The sequence below is a fragment of the Pleurodeles waltl genome, chromosome 9, assembly GCF_031143425.1.
Source record: "Pleurodeles waltl isolate 20211129_DDA chromosome 9, aPleWal1.hap1.20221129, whole genome shotgun sequence".
Classification (NCBI taxonomy): domain Eukaryota; kingdom Metazoa; phylum Chordata; class Amphibia; order Caudata; family Salamandridae; genus Pleurodeles; species Pleurodeles waltl.
Genome location: NC_090448.1, coordinates 778,025,021 through 778,042,826, shown reverse-complemented (window position 1 = coordinate 778,042,826; position 17,806 = coordinate 778,025,021). Strand labels below are relative to the sequence as shown.

General features: G+C 42.2%; 1 protein-coding gene across 1 annotated transcript in view; it reads left to right on the top strand.

Annotated features, from left to right (window-relative positions):
• The window catches only part of LOC138258721 (cathepsin W-like), a 271,120-nt gene that overhangs the window by 40,748 nt on the left and 212,566 nt on the right, over window positions 1-17,806 (top strand). The window contains exons 4-5 of the mRNA XM_069206002.1: window positions 6,886-7,025; window positions 8,094-8,187. Coding sequence (XP_069062103.1) covers window positions 6,886-7,025; window positions 8,094-8,187 — 234 coding nt within the window. The remainder of the gene's footprint in view (window positions 1-6,885; window positions 7,026-8,093; window positions 8,188-17,806) is intronic.

The following is a 17,806-nucleotide window of genomic DNA, read 5'->3' as shown; positions in this document are numbered from 1 at the left end:
CCTTTCACCATTCACTCTGCGCAATCAGACCCAAAAAACTGGAAATGGACCTCTTTTCCCTCACAGCAAACCCACATACATCAAAACCCAACATATGCACCAGCTCTCAAGCTGTGGCCATTTGAGAAATGAAAAGAAATCAACTGTTTAACTACCGCAGACATGTTCCATGGTCAAGACGTCCTCAGCTTTAAATCCTATATGAGGACATTTCATTTAAATGAGAATTAACATGATTTATTACACCCAGCAGAGACACTGGGTCATTCATCTCCCCTCAACAGGGACGCTAGGGAGCTTATACCCATAGATAAAAGTTTGTTAAATTTTCAGGAAGCATTAATGGCTGAATCACTGCTTTTTACAACATCCTTTTAATACGTGACCCTCTGCCAGAGCACTGGAACAAGCTAAGTGGGTCAGGGGCAGGATAATAAAGTAGAGCACACTGTTGCAAGATGCTAGTAAAAATGCCTGAAGCATAGCAGGCAAAGAAGCTCAATATACAGTAATTTACTAATGGTACCTCTCTGCAGTTAACCTTAACAACTTACACCTACAGGTCAGTGTTTTATTCTTTTGAGGCTGCAGCTTTCTATGAGATTTTAAAATGCATGATGTGACTTAAGTATCAAATACTGGGCAAAAATGCTGGCTGCAATTTAAAAGATACTGGACTACACCATACTGGTAGATCTCTCATTCCTGCTCCTCTCAAACAAAAGTAGGTTGCATCTTGTTGTAGAATTGCTTCGGGTAGTGAAGATTTTCCTAACTTCTTCCTGGAAGAAGAAAGAACCTCTTCTTCTGTGCCTGTTGCAGCTGTGCCTTTACTTACAAAATACAATTGTATTTTGTAAGTTTGCGCTGCTTTTGTATAAAAAAATGACGCAAATGCTGCACTTAAAAAAGTATAAATATGGGCCATAGAGTTTGCAAGCACTGTTGCTGAGAACTATAAAAACTTCAAATCTGTCAGAGGTCCACTGGTGAAATTTCTTTCAGAGGGGATATCAATGGCTTCTTGACCAACTCACATACAAGCTTTGAATCTATTTCATTATTGAGAATCCACTTTTGAAGTGTAAAGAGTGGTTTTACAAAATATATAAGAGTTTAAAGAATTAGAGAACAGGACACCACTAATAAAGGATTTGGGGTTAACCATAATTGAGGAAGACCACTTTTAGATGTAATTTCACTGATTGATTAATGCAACCCCCTCTTAGCCTTTTGTTCTCTTCCCCTAGCGAGGGTAGAGGGAAGAGGGCCAGTGTTATGATCATTACTCGAGATGTATACTCATTTGAATTGCTATTTGAGAGAAAATTATAAACATTTTAGCAAACCTACTGTACAGATGGAAAAGTCTCATTGTGATAGACATGCACCCTCCCCAGAGTATCCCAATTGTAAATATATCTGGATCCCTGATGCTGACTTTTGTTGTCATGGTTGAACACAGACCGTGCACCATGACATAGGGCTGGCTCATGGATTGTGTTTTTTTGGACCAGGAGAGGCACCCAAAGTGCTTATATTAATGAAAGGTCACTGCCTTTTCCAGGAGTAAAGCAGCACGAGCACAATGGTGGCAGCATACCATGTAGTGATTACTTTTTACTTTTGTCAATGGATTGAGGCATACAGACTCACTTATTTAAACCTAAGCTGCTCTGTGCTTATCTCATCATTGGCCTACATTGGTTTGCTGTAGTGCTGCACAGTGCATGTGTGTTATGTCTGTGTTGGGTGTATGTGTGCCTGTGAATGGTACAATACAAGGGAGATGTAGTCATGTGCAGTGTGTGTGTGTGTGTGGGTGGGTGTGTGTGCGTGTGAGACATGCATGTGCTGGGTACATGTCTGCTTGTGAATGGTGCAATGCGCAGGAAATTCTGGGTCCTATTTTGGGAGACTTAGGACTAACTGGAGTAAAATGAGAAGGTAGAGGAATCCCCTCCTGACAGATTTGGGGATTGCTACATTCTTGTGAGATGGGTAGGACACAGTTGTGAAGGGATACAGGAACTTCAGCATACTTCAGAGGCTGCTCTTTGATTCAGAGAAAGGTCACTGGGAAGTGGCCTGGTCAAATCTCAGGAAGGCGATGGGGCTGATAGGAGAATCAAAAAGCGTAGGGCTGAGGTCCTGGGGTAACCTTTTGAAACACATATCACTGTTGGCTGACACCCAGGTAGAAACCTCTAGTCACTGCCATGGCCTGTGCTGTGGGGCTATCAGATCTGAAGTTGCTCCTTGTGTTAAAGACCATTTTCTGAAGGAAGGGCAGGACAGACAAGAGGCACTTCAGATGGAAGCCTATCCCAACATAAACTTCAAAGATTCAGAATATAAATCACCTTTGGTGTCTTGTAAAGAAGGGGTGCTTCAGCAGGAAATTGTCAACTGTCAAGCAGCCAGTTGAGCTGTGCGAGGAGGAGAAGCTCTCCAAGACTTCTGCCTGAGACCAGGACTGGGGGCCAAGGCCTGCCAGTCTCCCAGCTGGGTGAGTGGACATCACCTAAGGAATTCAAGATCACATGCCCCTGGAGCACCAGTGCCTGCCTGCTTGGCAAGACCAATGTGCCCTGTGAAGAGGAGGAGAGTGTTAGAGGGAGTGAGGTACTGTAGGGGATCCTGGCGATTGGATCCTTGTAGTGAGGTGTGAGGAGACAAATGCTGCATTGATCTGGTCACTGCGTGTGTGCAGGTTAAAGTTGGTGACCCTAGTATGGAAGTGGGGTGTAGCTGTGAAGTGATCTGTGAACTTTGCTGCACCGATCGGGTCACTGAGCATGTACAGGTTTGAAGTCGGCAACCCCATATGCCTGGTGATGTCACTGTGAAGATTGATGCTGTGACAATTGGGCCATAGCCCATGTGCAAAGTGAGGAAGGTGACCCTGTATTCCAAGGAGGCACTGGGAAAAGGCAAGGATCATTATCTGTTTGAAATTGTCATTTAGAAGGAAGAAGCCACTGTGGTGACCCATGCGGTCCAAAGCCCGGACTGAGGACCAGTACCAGAAGCATCAAATCCCTCTACACCTGTGGAGAGAATCTTACAAAACTTACCAGCATCGGGGGAGTTTTAAGGACCCCCACAGACACTGCCTTGCAGGACAGCATTTGAGGAACTTGAGGACTCCCAACTGCTGCTCCTCCAGGGCCACATGTGAAGAACTCACTGGAGAAAGGGGGTGGGCTTAGAGACCCCAGTTGTGCAGGTCCTGCTGGTATAGGCATTCTGGCACATGTAGGATTTATGAGCCTGAGTGCCCCGGGGGAACTTTACCCCCAAATAGCACTTCAGCCCTGAAACACTTTTGACTTTAATAAGAGTCGGAGGGTGACTCTTGAAACTCGGGCTACTAGTGGGGCTTAACCTGATTGTCACCTATCGTAAATGGGGAATAGCCACTAGTGAGAGTGAAGTGGGACTCAGGAACCCACCCATTACAACACTAGAGCCCTGACCTCAGGGGATTGTGTGTATTGATACTTCTTTTTCCACAAAAGGAAGTATTTAACAGAACAATCATTTATTGTTGCTGCTGAATGTATTTTGAGTTTTGAGATGGTGTTCACCTGCCCCTGTGTCTACCTTCTACCTCCCCCCCAAAAGCTCTGGGGCCACACTATCACTAAGAGTCAAGTGCTGAAGAGGCACTTGGCCCAGTTGCTCAGGAACCACAGTAGATCGGACCCTGGGTTATCAGGATTAAAAGGCCTCAATCTCCATAGTTGGGATCAGTAGTTTCTGCTTGCCTCGTAGCCTTAGGGTTCTGAAAACTGACTCTGAAAACATTTCAGTTATGTGTATGGTATATACTATGGTGCACATTCAATAAAAACTACATGTTTAAAAATATGTGAAATTATCTAACAGTTGGTCCTAATCTTGTATTTGCCAAGTTTTTCAATGAATACATGATAAATAAAGGAATCTGTTTGGAAAAGGGGAACATTTTCCCTTCGTCTAATGTGGATTTGTGGATCCTCTGAAAGTCTATGATTTTGAACTTAGTAGTTGGCTGAAAGTGATTTGTTGCAGTGGCCATTACAGGATGCACGTCAGTTAGGCCTCCATCTTGGATAAAAGTGTCATAGTATATGAAAGGCGTAGAAAGGCATTCCCTCAGTTCATGGTACATGTATTTGGATAACAGATAGTCACAAACCCCCATATTTGTTGTAGATGCCACCAGTCTGCAAATTTGGATATACAGATCCAGAGCTTGTAATCCAGGTCTGGATCATGGAAACAGTATACTTCAATCAAGGCCCAAATCCTCAAATCCACTCCAAAATGCAAGGTTCCTGACCCACAGATTAAAAAGAACACAAGAAAAACCTACAAGTTGCTGTGCATAGCTATAGGCCATCATCAGCTACTTTGTAGGAGGAGCCCTGGGCCCATGTTGTAGGCCTACCCATGCTGCCAGAGTCACTGCACACAGACAGCTAATTTGAGTGGGATGGGACCCTGCACCCACAGCCTGCTGTACACGACCTCTGGTCAGGCACAGTTACTTTGGTGGGTTGGGGCCTGACCGCTAGACCTGACATCTAGCCTGGCTCTTTGCCGAGAGCCTACTGTGTATGTGGCCAAAAGCCCCACACAGCTGCTTTGAGCCAGATAAAGGCTGGCACATCACACAGCCATATGATAGTCCCTCCATTCAGAGGCTGCTGGCCACAGCAGAATGTGCTTTCAGTTGGCTTGGGTAGGATGGGAGTGAGTGCAGTATTTAATAAAATAAACAGCTTTGTAAAAAGTATGTAATGACTCTCTTTACTCTGATCAAATTAATGAGTATTGCTTAAACCTTTAAGAAATCCATTGAAAGGCACAGTTACATTTCCATTATGGTTACAATGCAAAATCCACTACATTTTCCCATTTGTGGTTTACTTCACAAACCATATCTCACACCTTTTTCAAGTGCTGCTTATGACCATAGATAGATAGATAGATAGATAGATAGATAGATAGATAGATAGATAGATAGATAGATAGATAGATAGATAGATAGATAGCTAAATAGATAGATCCAAGCTAGAAGGAGGGCATCAGTCTTCATTTGTACTATACTATACCATCCCAAATTTGACATGCTGTACCTAGAAGGTATGCGTGGCTCAGTTAAGACTTATTTGTAACATAAAAGGATGATGGACGGAGTGCTGAACAATGCAAACACACCCCCAGTCACAGATCTGGGTTTAATCCATCATCCTTCTGCTCACCATGCCACCCCAGTTTGAACCCAGACTTATTTGTAACCAGGATGTAATTGGGAGGGAGTGTGGTGTTATGTACTCATATCATCCCAGCAGATAACTTCCTTGGACCCATACAGAATCTAGACTTATTCCAATAAGACAGGAGGAAGACCCTACTCACTGCTCTCGGTGACAACACCTTAGCTCCTTCCTTCATTTGAAGACGATCTTTCATACCACAGTTCTCATCGAAAGATAAGAAAATACACCACATCACCCTCCCTATATAGCTGTATAGCCCGCCTTAGCAGGCTATAACAGCCATAAAAGGCTCGCTCCAGGCCAGAGCCAATGGCGAGGGCCTTTAACAAGGGAGTGGGCCTTTAATCACTGGTATAACCCATCTATGGCAGGCTGAAAGACTATTGATACATTCCGCCCCTAGAGGGCAGAATGTTCTAATTAGTAAAACAAAGGTGTCACAGAGCCCGAGGGGGTCGAAATCCCCTGTGCTCTGTGCAGCCTTTATTCACAGCAACAGCTGTGGAAGACAAACATTGGAATATTGGAGCTCTGGGTTTCTACCAGCCATTAGAAGCCCGGAACACTTCATTGTCTTCAATGGAGTGCTCAACACTCAAATCCAATATTCCAATATTCTCTTTGTTCACAGCAATAGCTGTGAACAAAGCCTCACGGAGGCTTCGTGAGGAATTTGTTTTATTTAATAGAACATTCTGCCACTACAGGGCAGAATGTTCTAATATAGCCTTAGAACTCGCCATTAAAGGCCTGCTCCTTTAACAAGGGAGAGGGCCTTTAATGGTCCGTAGAGCCCGCTACGGCGGGTTCTAAGGATATTAGAACATTCTGCCACTCGGGGGCAGAATGTTCTATTAAATAAAACAAATTCCTCACGAAGCCTCCGTGAGGCTTTGTTCACAGCTGTTGCTGTGAATAAAGAGAATATTGGAATGTTGGCTCTAGGCTTTTACCAGCCAGTAAAAGCCCAGAGCACTCCATTGTCTGCAATGGAGATCCGAACATTCTAATGTTCTAATATAGCCTTAGAACCCACGGTAGCGGGCTCTATCGGCTATTAAAGGCCCGAGCCGAAGGCGAGGGCCTTTGACAAGGGAGAGGGCCTTTAATAGCCGGTAGAGCTTGCTACGGCGGGTTCTAAGGCTATTAGAACATTCTGCCATTTGAGAGGGCAGAATGTTCTCCTAAATAAAACAAAGGCTTCACGGAACCAGAGGGGATTCAAATCGCCTCAGGCTCCGTGAAGCTTTGTTCACAGCTGCTGCTGTGAACAAAGACGATTGGAATGTTGGCGCTGCGGGCTTTTACGAGCCAGTAAAAGCCCGGAGCACTCCATTGTTTTCTATGGAGCTGCCAACATTCCAATGTTCTAATAAAGAGTAGTAAACCTCAAAAACAATGATGAAATATGTTCAACTCTCTTACAGATTTATCTAATGATTTTCAAATTCATAAAGCTGATAAAGAAATTGGGTCCCCCCTGAAAAACACTTGCTAGTTTTGACTATTACTCCTTCCATGTACTTGCTGCATGCCGTAATATTCTTTATTCATAACATTTGGCTGTACTTGTGTGCCACATACTTTTGTAAATTAAATGCAATCGACATTGCAGATGAAGAGTTCCTGGGACTCCGCCGCCTCCCAAAGACAATGCCTGCTCAGACTATACATGTAGACCTTAATGAAAGCCATAGCCAACAGAAGAACTGCGACTGGAGGAAGTTTGGAGTTCCCCGCAAGATAAGATATCAGGTATGGAATATATTCATGACTGCTCTACCCTCTTTACTGGAACTCTCTGCCTGTTTTTTTGTTTCTTCCTCCTCTTCTTAATTTCTTTTTCTTCTTCCAACACCTTACTTCACACTCACTGGTTTCTTTCGATCACCTCAACCCTCACTTCTGATTCTGTCTTTCCCTTCATTGCCTTGTGGCAGAAAACCCTGGGTATCATACTCTGGTCTAAGAGACTGTGGACACACTGGGAGAGATACCACTCTTGACACTTGTAGGCAGGACAGTAATCTCTCCTTAGAAGAAGGGCCTATGGAGGTATGAGGGTTTATGGTCAAAGTAAGGAAAAACTATACCTGTTTTAACAATGGTTATATTGCTAAACTATGGCCCATATTTATCCTTTTTTTGTGCCGCATTTGAATCACTTTTTGACGTAAAAGCGGTGCAAACTTACAAAATACAATTATATTTTGTAAGTCTGCACCACTTTTGCGTCAAGAAATTATGCAAACGCTGCGCAAAAAAAGTATAAATATGGGCCTATAAGAGAGGAGGGCTGGCTAAGCAAAGGGAATGATACGAATGGGTGGTTTGAGAAATGAGCAAACACAACAGTGGCTAGAAGCCAGATAAGGCTAGAAGGAGGAGGATACACAAGGGATTGGAAGGTGAAGCAAGGGGCTGCTCCTGCTGTAAAAAAGGAGGGTAGCACCCAACTTCCCATGAGAAATAAACTCATCCAAATTGCAAAAACTATTGTATTTGAGTCAATGTGTGACATTTTCTGTTTCTAGAATTTGATGAGATAACCCACTACATATTGGGAAGTGGTAAGCACTCCATCTCTCTTCTCATGCTCGAAGCTGGCACTTCATTGCCCAACGGTGCAAATCCTTAAGACAACTACCGTTGCCAGTTCTGCTGAGGTGGACTGAATTGCCATCATTGTGAGAAGGAGGATAAGACCAGAAACAGTTGCATTGTTGGTGCTGGTGTTGAATTTATGATTGTCCTGTAAAGATGTGATGCACGTGCACCACTTTACTGTAAATATGAACCTTTCACCGCTTTAATTTGTTCCAGGGCCAGTGTGGCTCATGCTGGGCTTGTGCAGCTGCTTCCAATATTGACTACCTTTGGGAAATAGGAGGAGAACCAAGGACCGTCTCAGTGCAAGGTATGTCTTCTCGGTCACACAGGCAGTATTCTTGTGACTCAAAGTACACTTTATAGACGCCTTGTTCAATTTTAATGTCCCTATTTCCTCTGAGTAACCATTTATTGTTTCTGCCCTAACTTACAAAGGTCCTATCTTGGCCTGTGTGCGTTACGGCCCAGCTCGGATAGAATAGGGTATCTCAAGAGCCTTTGTATGTATGTCAGGAAAGTCTAGTTGGGCAGCGAGAGTACAGTGAACACAGGCTAAAAACACTGAGGTACGATTAATGATTGTTTCCGGTGCGGCAGCCTTCATTCTGTCTCTTTTACTTCTTCTGGACCTTGTACGTTTTGCCCTCCTCCTCTAACCTTAAGCAAAAGGTTGCTATGTGGAAGGACTTTTAGGGACTCCCTAAAATATGCACCAAGAGACTGACGAATGTGATTTTAAGAAAACGTCCCAAAATTGTAATTGCTTTATAATGTTTTATTCCTGTAAATTTTGCATATCATTGGATAAATAGTTCCTGACGCAAACTTCCGGTGTATAAACCAAACTAAAAGACAACCTTCTAAGTAGTCATTAAATATCACACTGGCATGCCGAGACTGGAGGGCCCCTCCTTGCAAAATACATGGAGGGGCCTCCCTTCGGACTCTCTCAGGAGTTCTCATGCCAGGTTACTGTGATGAGGGGGCCACTGGTGTTCAGCACCCCCGCCCGCAGCGCCTGTGGGGGGCCCTGACTGAGTCACTTACAGCAACTCAGACAATAATATAATTTGTGATGGGTCTGGATGCCCCCGGGTCTCAGAGTTGTCGGTATCGGATGATTCCCTTTTTCACCACGAAGTGCACATTTCGCCAAAATCGGGCACCGGGCCCCCAATTCGTCTGCAGCATTCCTCATATCAGTAGCCCGTTTGGAAAGTGTAGACTTTTTCGGGCCATGTATGACCTAGGCTGCATCATGTGTTTCATTCGCAGATATGAAGCAGCTTCCATTTTTTCAGTTTCCGGTTTCTGTGATGATGTGTCACTAAATGACACTCGGCCCTGGGCACTTCAGGGTTAAAACTGAAGCGCCCAGGTCAGAAGTCATAGGTGACGCTTTCCCTCGTCATGAGGGGAAGGACCTAGAGGACCTTTGCCAGGCTGAAGAGGTCACACCCACAGGAGCTGCGACTTCTTCAGCCCAGCAAAGTTGAGCTCAGGCAGCCAGGGGTCTGCGCATTCAGCGCATGTCCAGCTCCTGGCTGCCTAACCTGAACCCGAAGAGTATCTATCAGGCTGTCTTTTTTTCAGCCTGACAGACACTCTTCATGTCAAGAAAAAGGTAGGGGGGTGGTGGTCACTCAGCCAGTATGGGTGGGCCGCTGCTGGGGCACATATAAAACGTTTGAAGAAAAATATTTTCTCCTACTTTACACCTGCCTCAAGCAGGTGTAATGTCTCGGTACAAAGCTCTAAGATTGTTAGTAGATATTGAAACATCTGTGTACGAAGCATGGAACACACTCTGGACACAAAGTAACGTGTTAGCTGTAGACAGCTTTCAGATGCAGAGTACATAACAAATTAACATTTTGCGCAGATTTGTGTCATTTTTGGTGACAATGAAATCAGTGCATACTGGTCATAAATTTCTCCCCATGTTTTCATAGTTACACAGAATACATGCCCCATCATGGTGCTGCACAAAACATCATGTAAGCAATACTTAATTAACTATAAATACTGTTACTAAAAACAGAAAAACACAGAGAACGAAAGCACACTTACTTCTTGTTTTACTGCTCTTTGTCGTTTCTTCTTCCATCTTCTTGCCTTCTCCCCCTTTTACTCTGTAATAATCCTTAGTTCTCCTGCCGTTTTTCTTTGCTCGCCCCTTATTTGCACCATGACTTTTATTTTTCATTTGACAGCACAGCTGTCGGCAAGACTTAATGTTACAATTGCTCTATTGATATATATAGAGTGGACTTTGACGTGTCCTAGAGAAATATTTATCCTTCACCTCATTCTATTGGCTATTTGGTGTATCAATTAGTTTCCTATGAAGTGCTTGCATTGCAATTCATGGAGGACTATTCTACATCTCAAATGGTCACCGAATCATCACAAATTAGATTCTTTATCTCATAGATGCTTTATATATATATATATACATATATATATATATACACAACACCAACTCCTCCACAATGAAAAGGACGTGCTCGGACACTGGTCGTCAGTGCATATGATTAATGAAACAATGCCTCCTCAGAACGCGTTTCAGCCGTAGCCTTGATCACATATGGGACGGCTTTACTGTTTACATATTAAATACCCGCAAAAGATGAACATAGAAAACAGAATAACATGCATATCTAAAACCACTACAGAAAAGGTGGCGGCCATCTTGAAATGTCACATATATTGTGTCCTTCAATAAAACTAGTTCCAGACCATCTTTATCTTGGCTATAAATACTATATATGTATAAAAAATCATATATATACTTTTTTTTTATCACTGAACAAATTCCTAATCTCTATCCTATAGATGAACATATCACATATGGCAACAGTATATAGGGGGCCATTTTGACCTCAGCGGTCTTTTACCAAGACCGCCGAGGGACTGCCGTGCGGAAGACCGCCAGTGGTGGCGGTTTGCCGCTCGGCCTATTATGACCGTTGGCAGCTCTCCGTCCTTTTACGGATGGAGAGCCGCCAACAGCCATACTGGCGGGAGGCGGGGAAGTGGAGGTTGCTCCACCTCCACCGCCACGCCAACAGAACACCACCCAGCGAATCACATCCTGTGATTCGCCGTGGCGGTGTTCTGTTGACAGTGTGGTGTCGGCGGAGTTTCCCCCATGGCTCCCGTCCCCTCCCGGAGGATCGTCGGACCAGGTAAGTCGATCGTCATTGAGGGGAGGGGGGTTGGGGGGGTTGTGTGCGTGCATGGGGGTGTGCGTGTGTGTATGTAGAGGGGGGTGTGAGTGCGTGTATGCTTGCAGGGGTGTTGTGTGTTTGGGAATGAGTGCGTGTATGTCTGTAGGTATGTATGGATGGATGTGTGCGTGTATGTTTGAATGTGGGTGTGCGTGTCTGACTGTGTGTGTGGATGTTGGCATGTATGTCGGTGTGTGTGCGTGTATGTGTGTTGGTGGTGCCTGCATGCGTGTTGTGTGTGTATGAATGATGTTATGTTGGGGGTCAGGGTGGGGAGGGGGTCCTGCCACCTTTGGGGGGTGGCAGGGGTGGTTTGGGGGTAGGGGAGGGAGTAGGGTGGAGGTGGGGGGTGGGGGAGACCCCTATCAGTGCCAGGGAAATAATTCCCTGGCACTGAAGGTTCCAACCGCAGGATATCCACGGCGGTAAGCCGGGTCAAAATACCGCCGGCAATATAGTGACGGCCGCCGGGCTGGAGATCTGGCGGGCGGAACGGAGAAGCGGCGGATGACCATGGCGGTAACCGCCATAGTCATAATACAAATAAAAAGACCGCCAGCCTGTTGGCGGTCTTACCGCCGCTTCTCCGCCTTCCGCCAGGGTCATAATGACCCGCATAATAATCATTAAACTCTACTTTTTATATTTTCACAACCAGATTCACCCACCATATTAATATCACAGTTACCAAATGTGCCCAATCCACATTGTCCTACTCCACCTTGCACATTAAAACAACTCAAACCAAGCCAGTCCCAATACCACATAAAAAGATAAACATACTTGATGTGTATAACAACCACAAAAATCATCCATTAGAAGTTCAATTGAGTCAGTCCACTTTACATTGTTTAACCCAAATGAACATTAATTTCCTCACTGGAGTTCAAACCCAAGGGACTTAAAGTATCTAATCTAATAATCAGTTTGGATTCCAGAATCCTCAATTTTTTTCTCTCTATTACCCCCCGTATATTTGACTGAATCCGATCAATGACCACAAAACTCAGCATCCTTTCATCCCCATTGTGTGCTACATGAAAGTGTCTAGCCACAGGGTAGTTATGGTCACAATTGCGGATAGCTCTTATATGTTCCAAAACTCTCTTTTTGGCCTTATGTATTGTGCTTCCAACATACAATTTGTTGCAGGGGCACTTTAAGCAATATACACAGAAATCTCTGTTGCAATTCGAATGACCCTTTATCTCATGGGAACTGAGACCATTATCTCTTAGTACATCCATACAATTGACACTATATTTACAAGCTTTACAGCGATTGCAACTGAAAAATCCAGCCGGATTTTGTGACATTTTTCTTACCTCTTCCCCAGATGTTACTGCATTTTGGCTCAAATCGTCTCTTAGTGACTTACCCTTACGGAAAGTGATCAAAGGCATATTGGTAATGGAAGTATTTAAGATGGAATCAATCTGTAGAATATGGCAACTTTTGGTGAGAATCTGTCTGACTGAGTGTGCCTGATTCATGTCGTAATGAATCTCAAGCTTTCATCTAACTTCCACTCACCAACTTTTGTATATAGGAGGTCCTCCCTTTTGACATTATCTACTTTATTTTTATGTTGTATAGTCTTGTTCGTATACCCTCTTTCTAGAAATCTCTTACATTTTATCATACTTTCACGCTGTAAATCATCCCAAGTACTACCGATTCGCCGTGCTCTTAATAGTTCTCCATTTGGAATAGTCTCTATGAGCCTAGGTGGATGTGCACTTTTCGCATTCAATAAGCTATTTCCAGCAGTGGCTTTTCTATGCAATCTAGTACTTAAGCTGTCACCCTGAACTGTAACCTCTACATCCAAAAATTGGATATGTTTAATGCTATGCTGCTCACTAAGCTGAAGATTGTTCTCCTTTTCATTCAAAACCCCCACAAACCTAGATAGAGAACATTCATCACCTTTCCAGATCACAAAAATGTGGTTTATATAACGTACCACATCACTACTTTATCCTCATAGTCTGGTACATTAATGGATACTTGCACCTCCAACCAGCCCATAAATAGATTAGCATAACTGGGTGCAAAGCAAGTACCCATCGCTGTTCTCTGTATCTGTCTGTACACCTGATTGTCAAACACGAAACAATTATTTTTGAGGCAGTAGCTGATCATATCACAGATCATCTCTGTATGTAACAAATAAGATATTGATCTAGCTCTCATATAATGTCAAACGGCCATGGCCCTAGGTCATGTTGAATGCATGTATAAAGACTTGTAACATCCATAGTTAATAATATGCAGTCATCCTCCCATTGTACACCATCAATCAATTGAGTCATGTCTTTCACATATGATGGAAGACCTTCCACAAATGGTCTAACAAAATAGTCTATATATCTTGAGGTGTTCTCAACTAGAGAACCAATAGCAGACACAATAGGCTTACCTGGCAGAATTTTTTTACTTTTATGTAACTTGGGTAAAAGATATAGCATAGAAATAATCGGATGGTCACATTTTAAAAAACAAAATTCCTCCCAATTCAATAAATCTTTTTATCTCCAATCAATCAGTAACTCATGGTAGAGGACATCGGGTGACTTCACCTCTGACATCTTTACTTTTATGTAACATTTGACATCTTTCAGCTGTCTCTCATCCTTCATGATATATTGAGTTTTGTCCAAAATCACTACATTCCCTCCCTTATCGGATTGACAAATTACAAAGCTAGAATAATTTTGCAACCTTTGGAAAGCGGTTTTCTGTGTATTAGAGAGGTTGTCATATTGCCTGTTTCTTGATTCATATCTGATTTTTTTCAATTGTTTAATGACATCCCTCTCAAATACCTCTATGGCCTCACATTGTACCACAGGTAAAAACGTCGATTTTTATCTAAAATAAGTGGGTCATGCTGAATCTGTCTCAATTTCTAAGTTATCCAAATTCATGATCGGATCCCCATGAGCATTTATGTTATCATGTAAGATGGATAGTGTGTGTAACAGTTCTATATCAGAAATACTTAAACTGATAACTGCACATTTGTCTAGAGCATGAGGTTCTTCAGTCACTTTCGTCTTATACCATTTTTTTTTTATTTCAATTTCCTGACAAAGTGGAAAAGGTCAATCCTTGTTTGTACAAAGTCTAAATCCTTAGTTGGACAAAATGATAAGCCTAATGCCAATAGGTTTCTTTCTTCATCAGTTAATACCCTACTGGATAGGTTCACCACAGTCATTATATTCCTTTCCCACTCTCTGTATACATGTAATCATATTTCCGATGAAATGTTAAGCTCCTTCTTGACTTATAATCCTTAAAGCCTCTATATATACATTCACTGCAGCAGTTTTTTTTAAGCATAGCATGTTGGCTTTGGAGGTCCTTGCTAAATCTTGCATACTTATGTTGTCACCATCTTTTCTCAGCCTCTGATAGATTCACAATATAAATACTGTATACATGTGTATATTTACTCATATGTATACTTACTACTACATGTAGGTGTAAGTCTACACTGTTTTGCTGCCCACCTTTCAGATTGTAGATTCCCACTGAACTGTAAGCTTACATGTTTCAACTCCCTCAGTTCATTGGATGTAAACATGCTAGACCGAATATACATGTTACCTTTAGTAACTTTTCACACATAGGTGGATATCTTTGCTACAGTGGTCAAGTTCTCCCAGTGGGAAAGTATAGGGAAATTTAATCTATTCATGTTTATAGAAAATTATAATATTTTAATAGGAAAAAATGAAAATAATGTAAAATAATATTGTTTGACCCACAACTAAATTTAAATATATTAATTGATATTTAAATATATAAATTTTTAAAATAAAATAAAAAATGACACCCTCATTAGCATTTTCATTTTTAATTAAGATATTCCATTAATTAAAAGCTATGTTCTTAAATAATGTACATTATTTTAAAAATGTTAATAAAAGTTTTAAACATATTTTAATTTGTTTTATTATATATTTTTATACAATTTAGCAATGACTGTAACACTAATACATATATTAGTGTTGCGTTATTATTCGATTGTTTTGAAATTATTTCCTGTTGGGTGTTATTTTAAGGCCATGTCTCCATTATTTTCTGTGGGAGTGTTTTGGAGAACCTGTGAGGGGTCATATATGGTACTTGACTTACTCTAAACCTGGCTACAGAACATTTAGGGCAATTTTGGCATATTTAGAGCATCAGTAAATTTAGGATTGTTGTTTGTGAACAGCAATGGCCTTACTATCTTGTGAGTGTGTGACTTTACTAGCATGCCCCTCCCGAAACCATTCCCTACATTTCCCTGAACCTTTCCCATTTTTGAGTAATTATTTCCGATTTTCAACCACTTCCCCTAGCGCCTCAAACATTTACACCTAAATCATATACTTACTTGTCTGGAGACCTCTGTGTAAAAAAAATACAAGAAAGTCAGATGGTGAGGTCACTGAGATTTGTGAATAGCATTTAATATTACATGAGTCGTAATAGTATTACTGCACTCCTACTTCATGCACCCAAAATGCAGTTTGTGAATAGGCTCCCCTATGTTTCAATGTTTCACTTTCACTTTCACTTTCTTATATTCTGTGTAATCCGTTTTTGTTTGATAACCCAATTTTCATGCTTTCATTCTCTTTTAACACTTTCAGTTTTCTTACCCTTTTTTGTTTTCTAATATTCTTTCACTAACCACAGCCTATGTTTCTCTAGCACACTGAGATACTAGGCCTAACGTTTCACCTTACCTTGTCATTCCTTTTTCTATGACCATCTTATGTGTTCTGTTATGTTACCCTTGTTTGACTATCATTTTCCTTTCTTTAACATACATTATCTCACCTTCATTTGTTCTGCCATTTTTATTCACTTCCTTTTAACTGTCTTTTCACCCATTTCAGTACTAAGAACCTCATTTTAAGTTTGGCAGAGGGGATTACTCTGTCACAAACGTGAGGGATATCTTGCCTGCCATATTACAAGTTCCATACGATATAATCAACTTGTAATACAGCAGGTTGGATATCCGTCACATTTGTGCAGAGTAATCCCCTCTGCCAAACTTGTAACAAGGCCCTTAAAGTTGAGTTCTTTTGGCTGCTTGTTTTCCTATGCTGGTTTATCACACTTTTTCCTTCTCACCTTATGTATCGTATCATTATTTCTTTATTTTTCTTTCACCGTTCTCCGAAATATCTGTGGTGGAGGCTCATCTCTTTTTTTCTCAGTCTCACTTGTCTCTTTTTTCCCAATCATCTGCATTTGTTCTGCCACCTTTTATGGTCTCGGCCCTTATGTTTTTTCTTAGCCACTCCTTCATTTTTTGTTCTTTGATTATCTGAACTTTGTCCTCTCTCGCACTCTTGTACTCATTCTTGCTTATTACACTCTTTTGTTCTCTCATCTTTATTTTGTCTTTCACCATATTTCATGATGTGATACTGTTTGTACAATCTCACCTTCAAATTCCTTTTCTACTTCTTTTGTTATCTCACGTTAGAGAAACTGCTTGTCTGGTTGCTCCAAAATCTGCCATCAGATAGTGATCCTCTATCTATAGGTGGGGCGTAGTAGTTAACGAGTGCACATCTAAAGGTAGACTACTATGTAGAGAGAACACATTGCATGGGTGAAAGGCTGGGGCAGCTGGGCCGCGAAAGCAGGTTTTGAGTGATGGTATTTGTAAAACCAAATGATGATAGCCTTATGCTTCCCAGAGTCACAAATCCACCTTCATGTCTTTTCTAAAACAGGCTGTCATGCTTGCAGCACTCAACGGTTGGTAGGGCTGATGTAGGATCAGTGTAGGAGGCTGGCCTGGTTTGTAGTGAGTACCAAGGGGTACTTACACTCTGCACCAGGTCCAGTTATCCCTTATTAGTGTAGAAGAGGTGTCTAGCAGCTTTGGCTGATAGAAAAGGGTAGCTTAGCAGAGCAGCTTAGGCTGAACTAGGAGACATGCAAAGCTCCCACTATACCACCAGTGTCATATGCACAATATCATTAGAAAACACAATACACAGATATACTAAAAATAAAGGTACTTTATTTTTATGACAATATGCCAAAAGTATCTCAGTGAGTACCCTCAGTATATGGATAGCAAATATACACAAGATATATGTACACAATACCAAAATTATGCAGTAATAGCAATAAAAAGCAATGCAAGCAATGTACAGTCACAATAGATTGCAATGAGAGCACATGGGTATAGGGGCAACACAAACCATATACTCCAAAAGTGGAATGGGAACCACGAATGGGCCCCAAACCTATGTGAGCTTGTAGAGGGTCGCTGGGACTGTAAGAAAACAGTGAGGGTTAGAAAAATAGCCCACCCCAAGACCCTGAAAAGTAGGTGTAAAGTGCACCTAAGTTCCCCAGAGAGCACAGAAGTCGTGATAGGGGAATTCTGCAAGGAAGACCAACACCAGCAATGCAACAATGATGGATTTCCGGACGAGAGTACCTGTGGAACAAGGGGACCAAGTCCAAGAGTTGCAACAAAGTTGAGATTGGGCAGATGCCCAGGAAATGCCAGCTGAGGGTGCAAAGAAGCTGCCACCGGATGGTAGAAGCTGTGGATTCTGCAAGAACGAAGAGGACTAGGAACTTCCCCTTTGGAGGATGGATGTCCCACGTTGTGAAGAAGCTTGCAGAGGTGTTCCCACGCAGAAAGACCGCAAACAAGCCTTG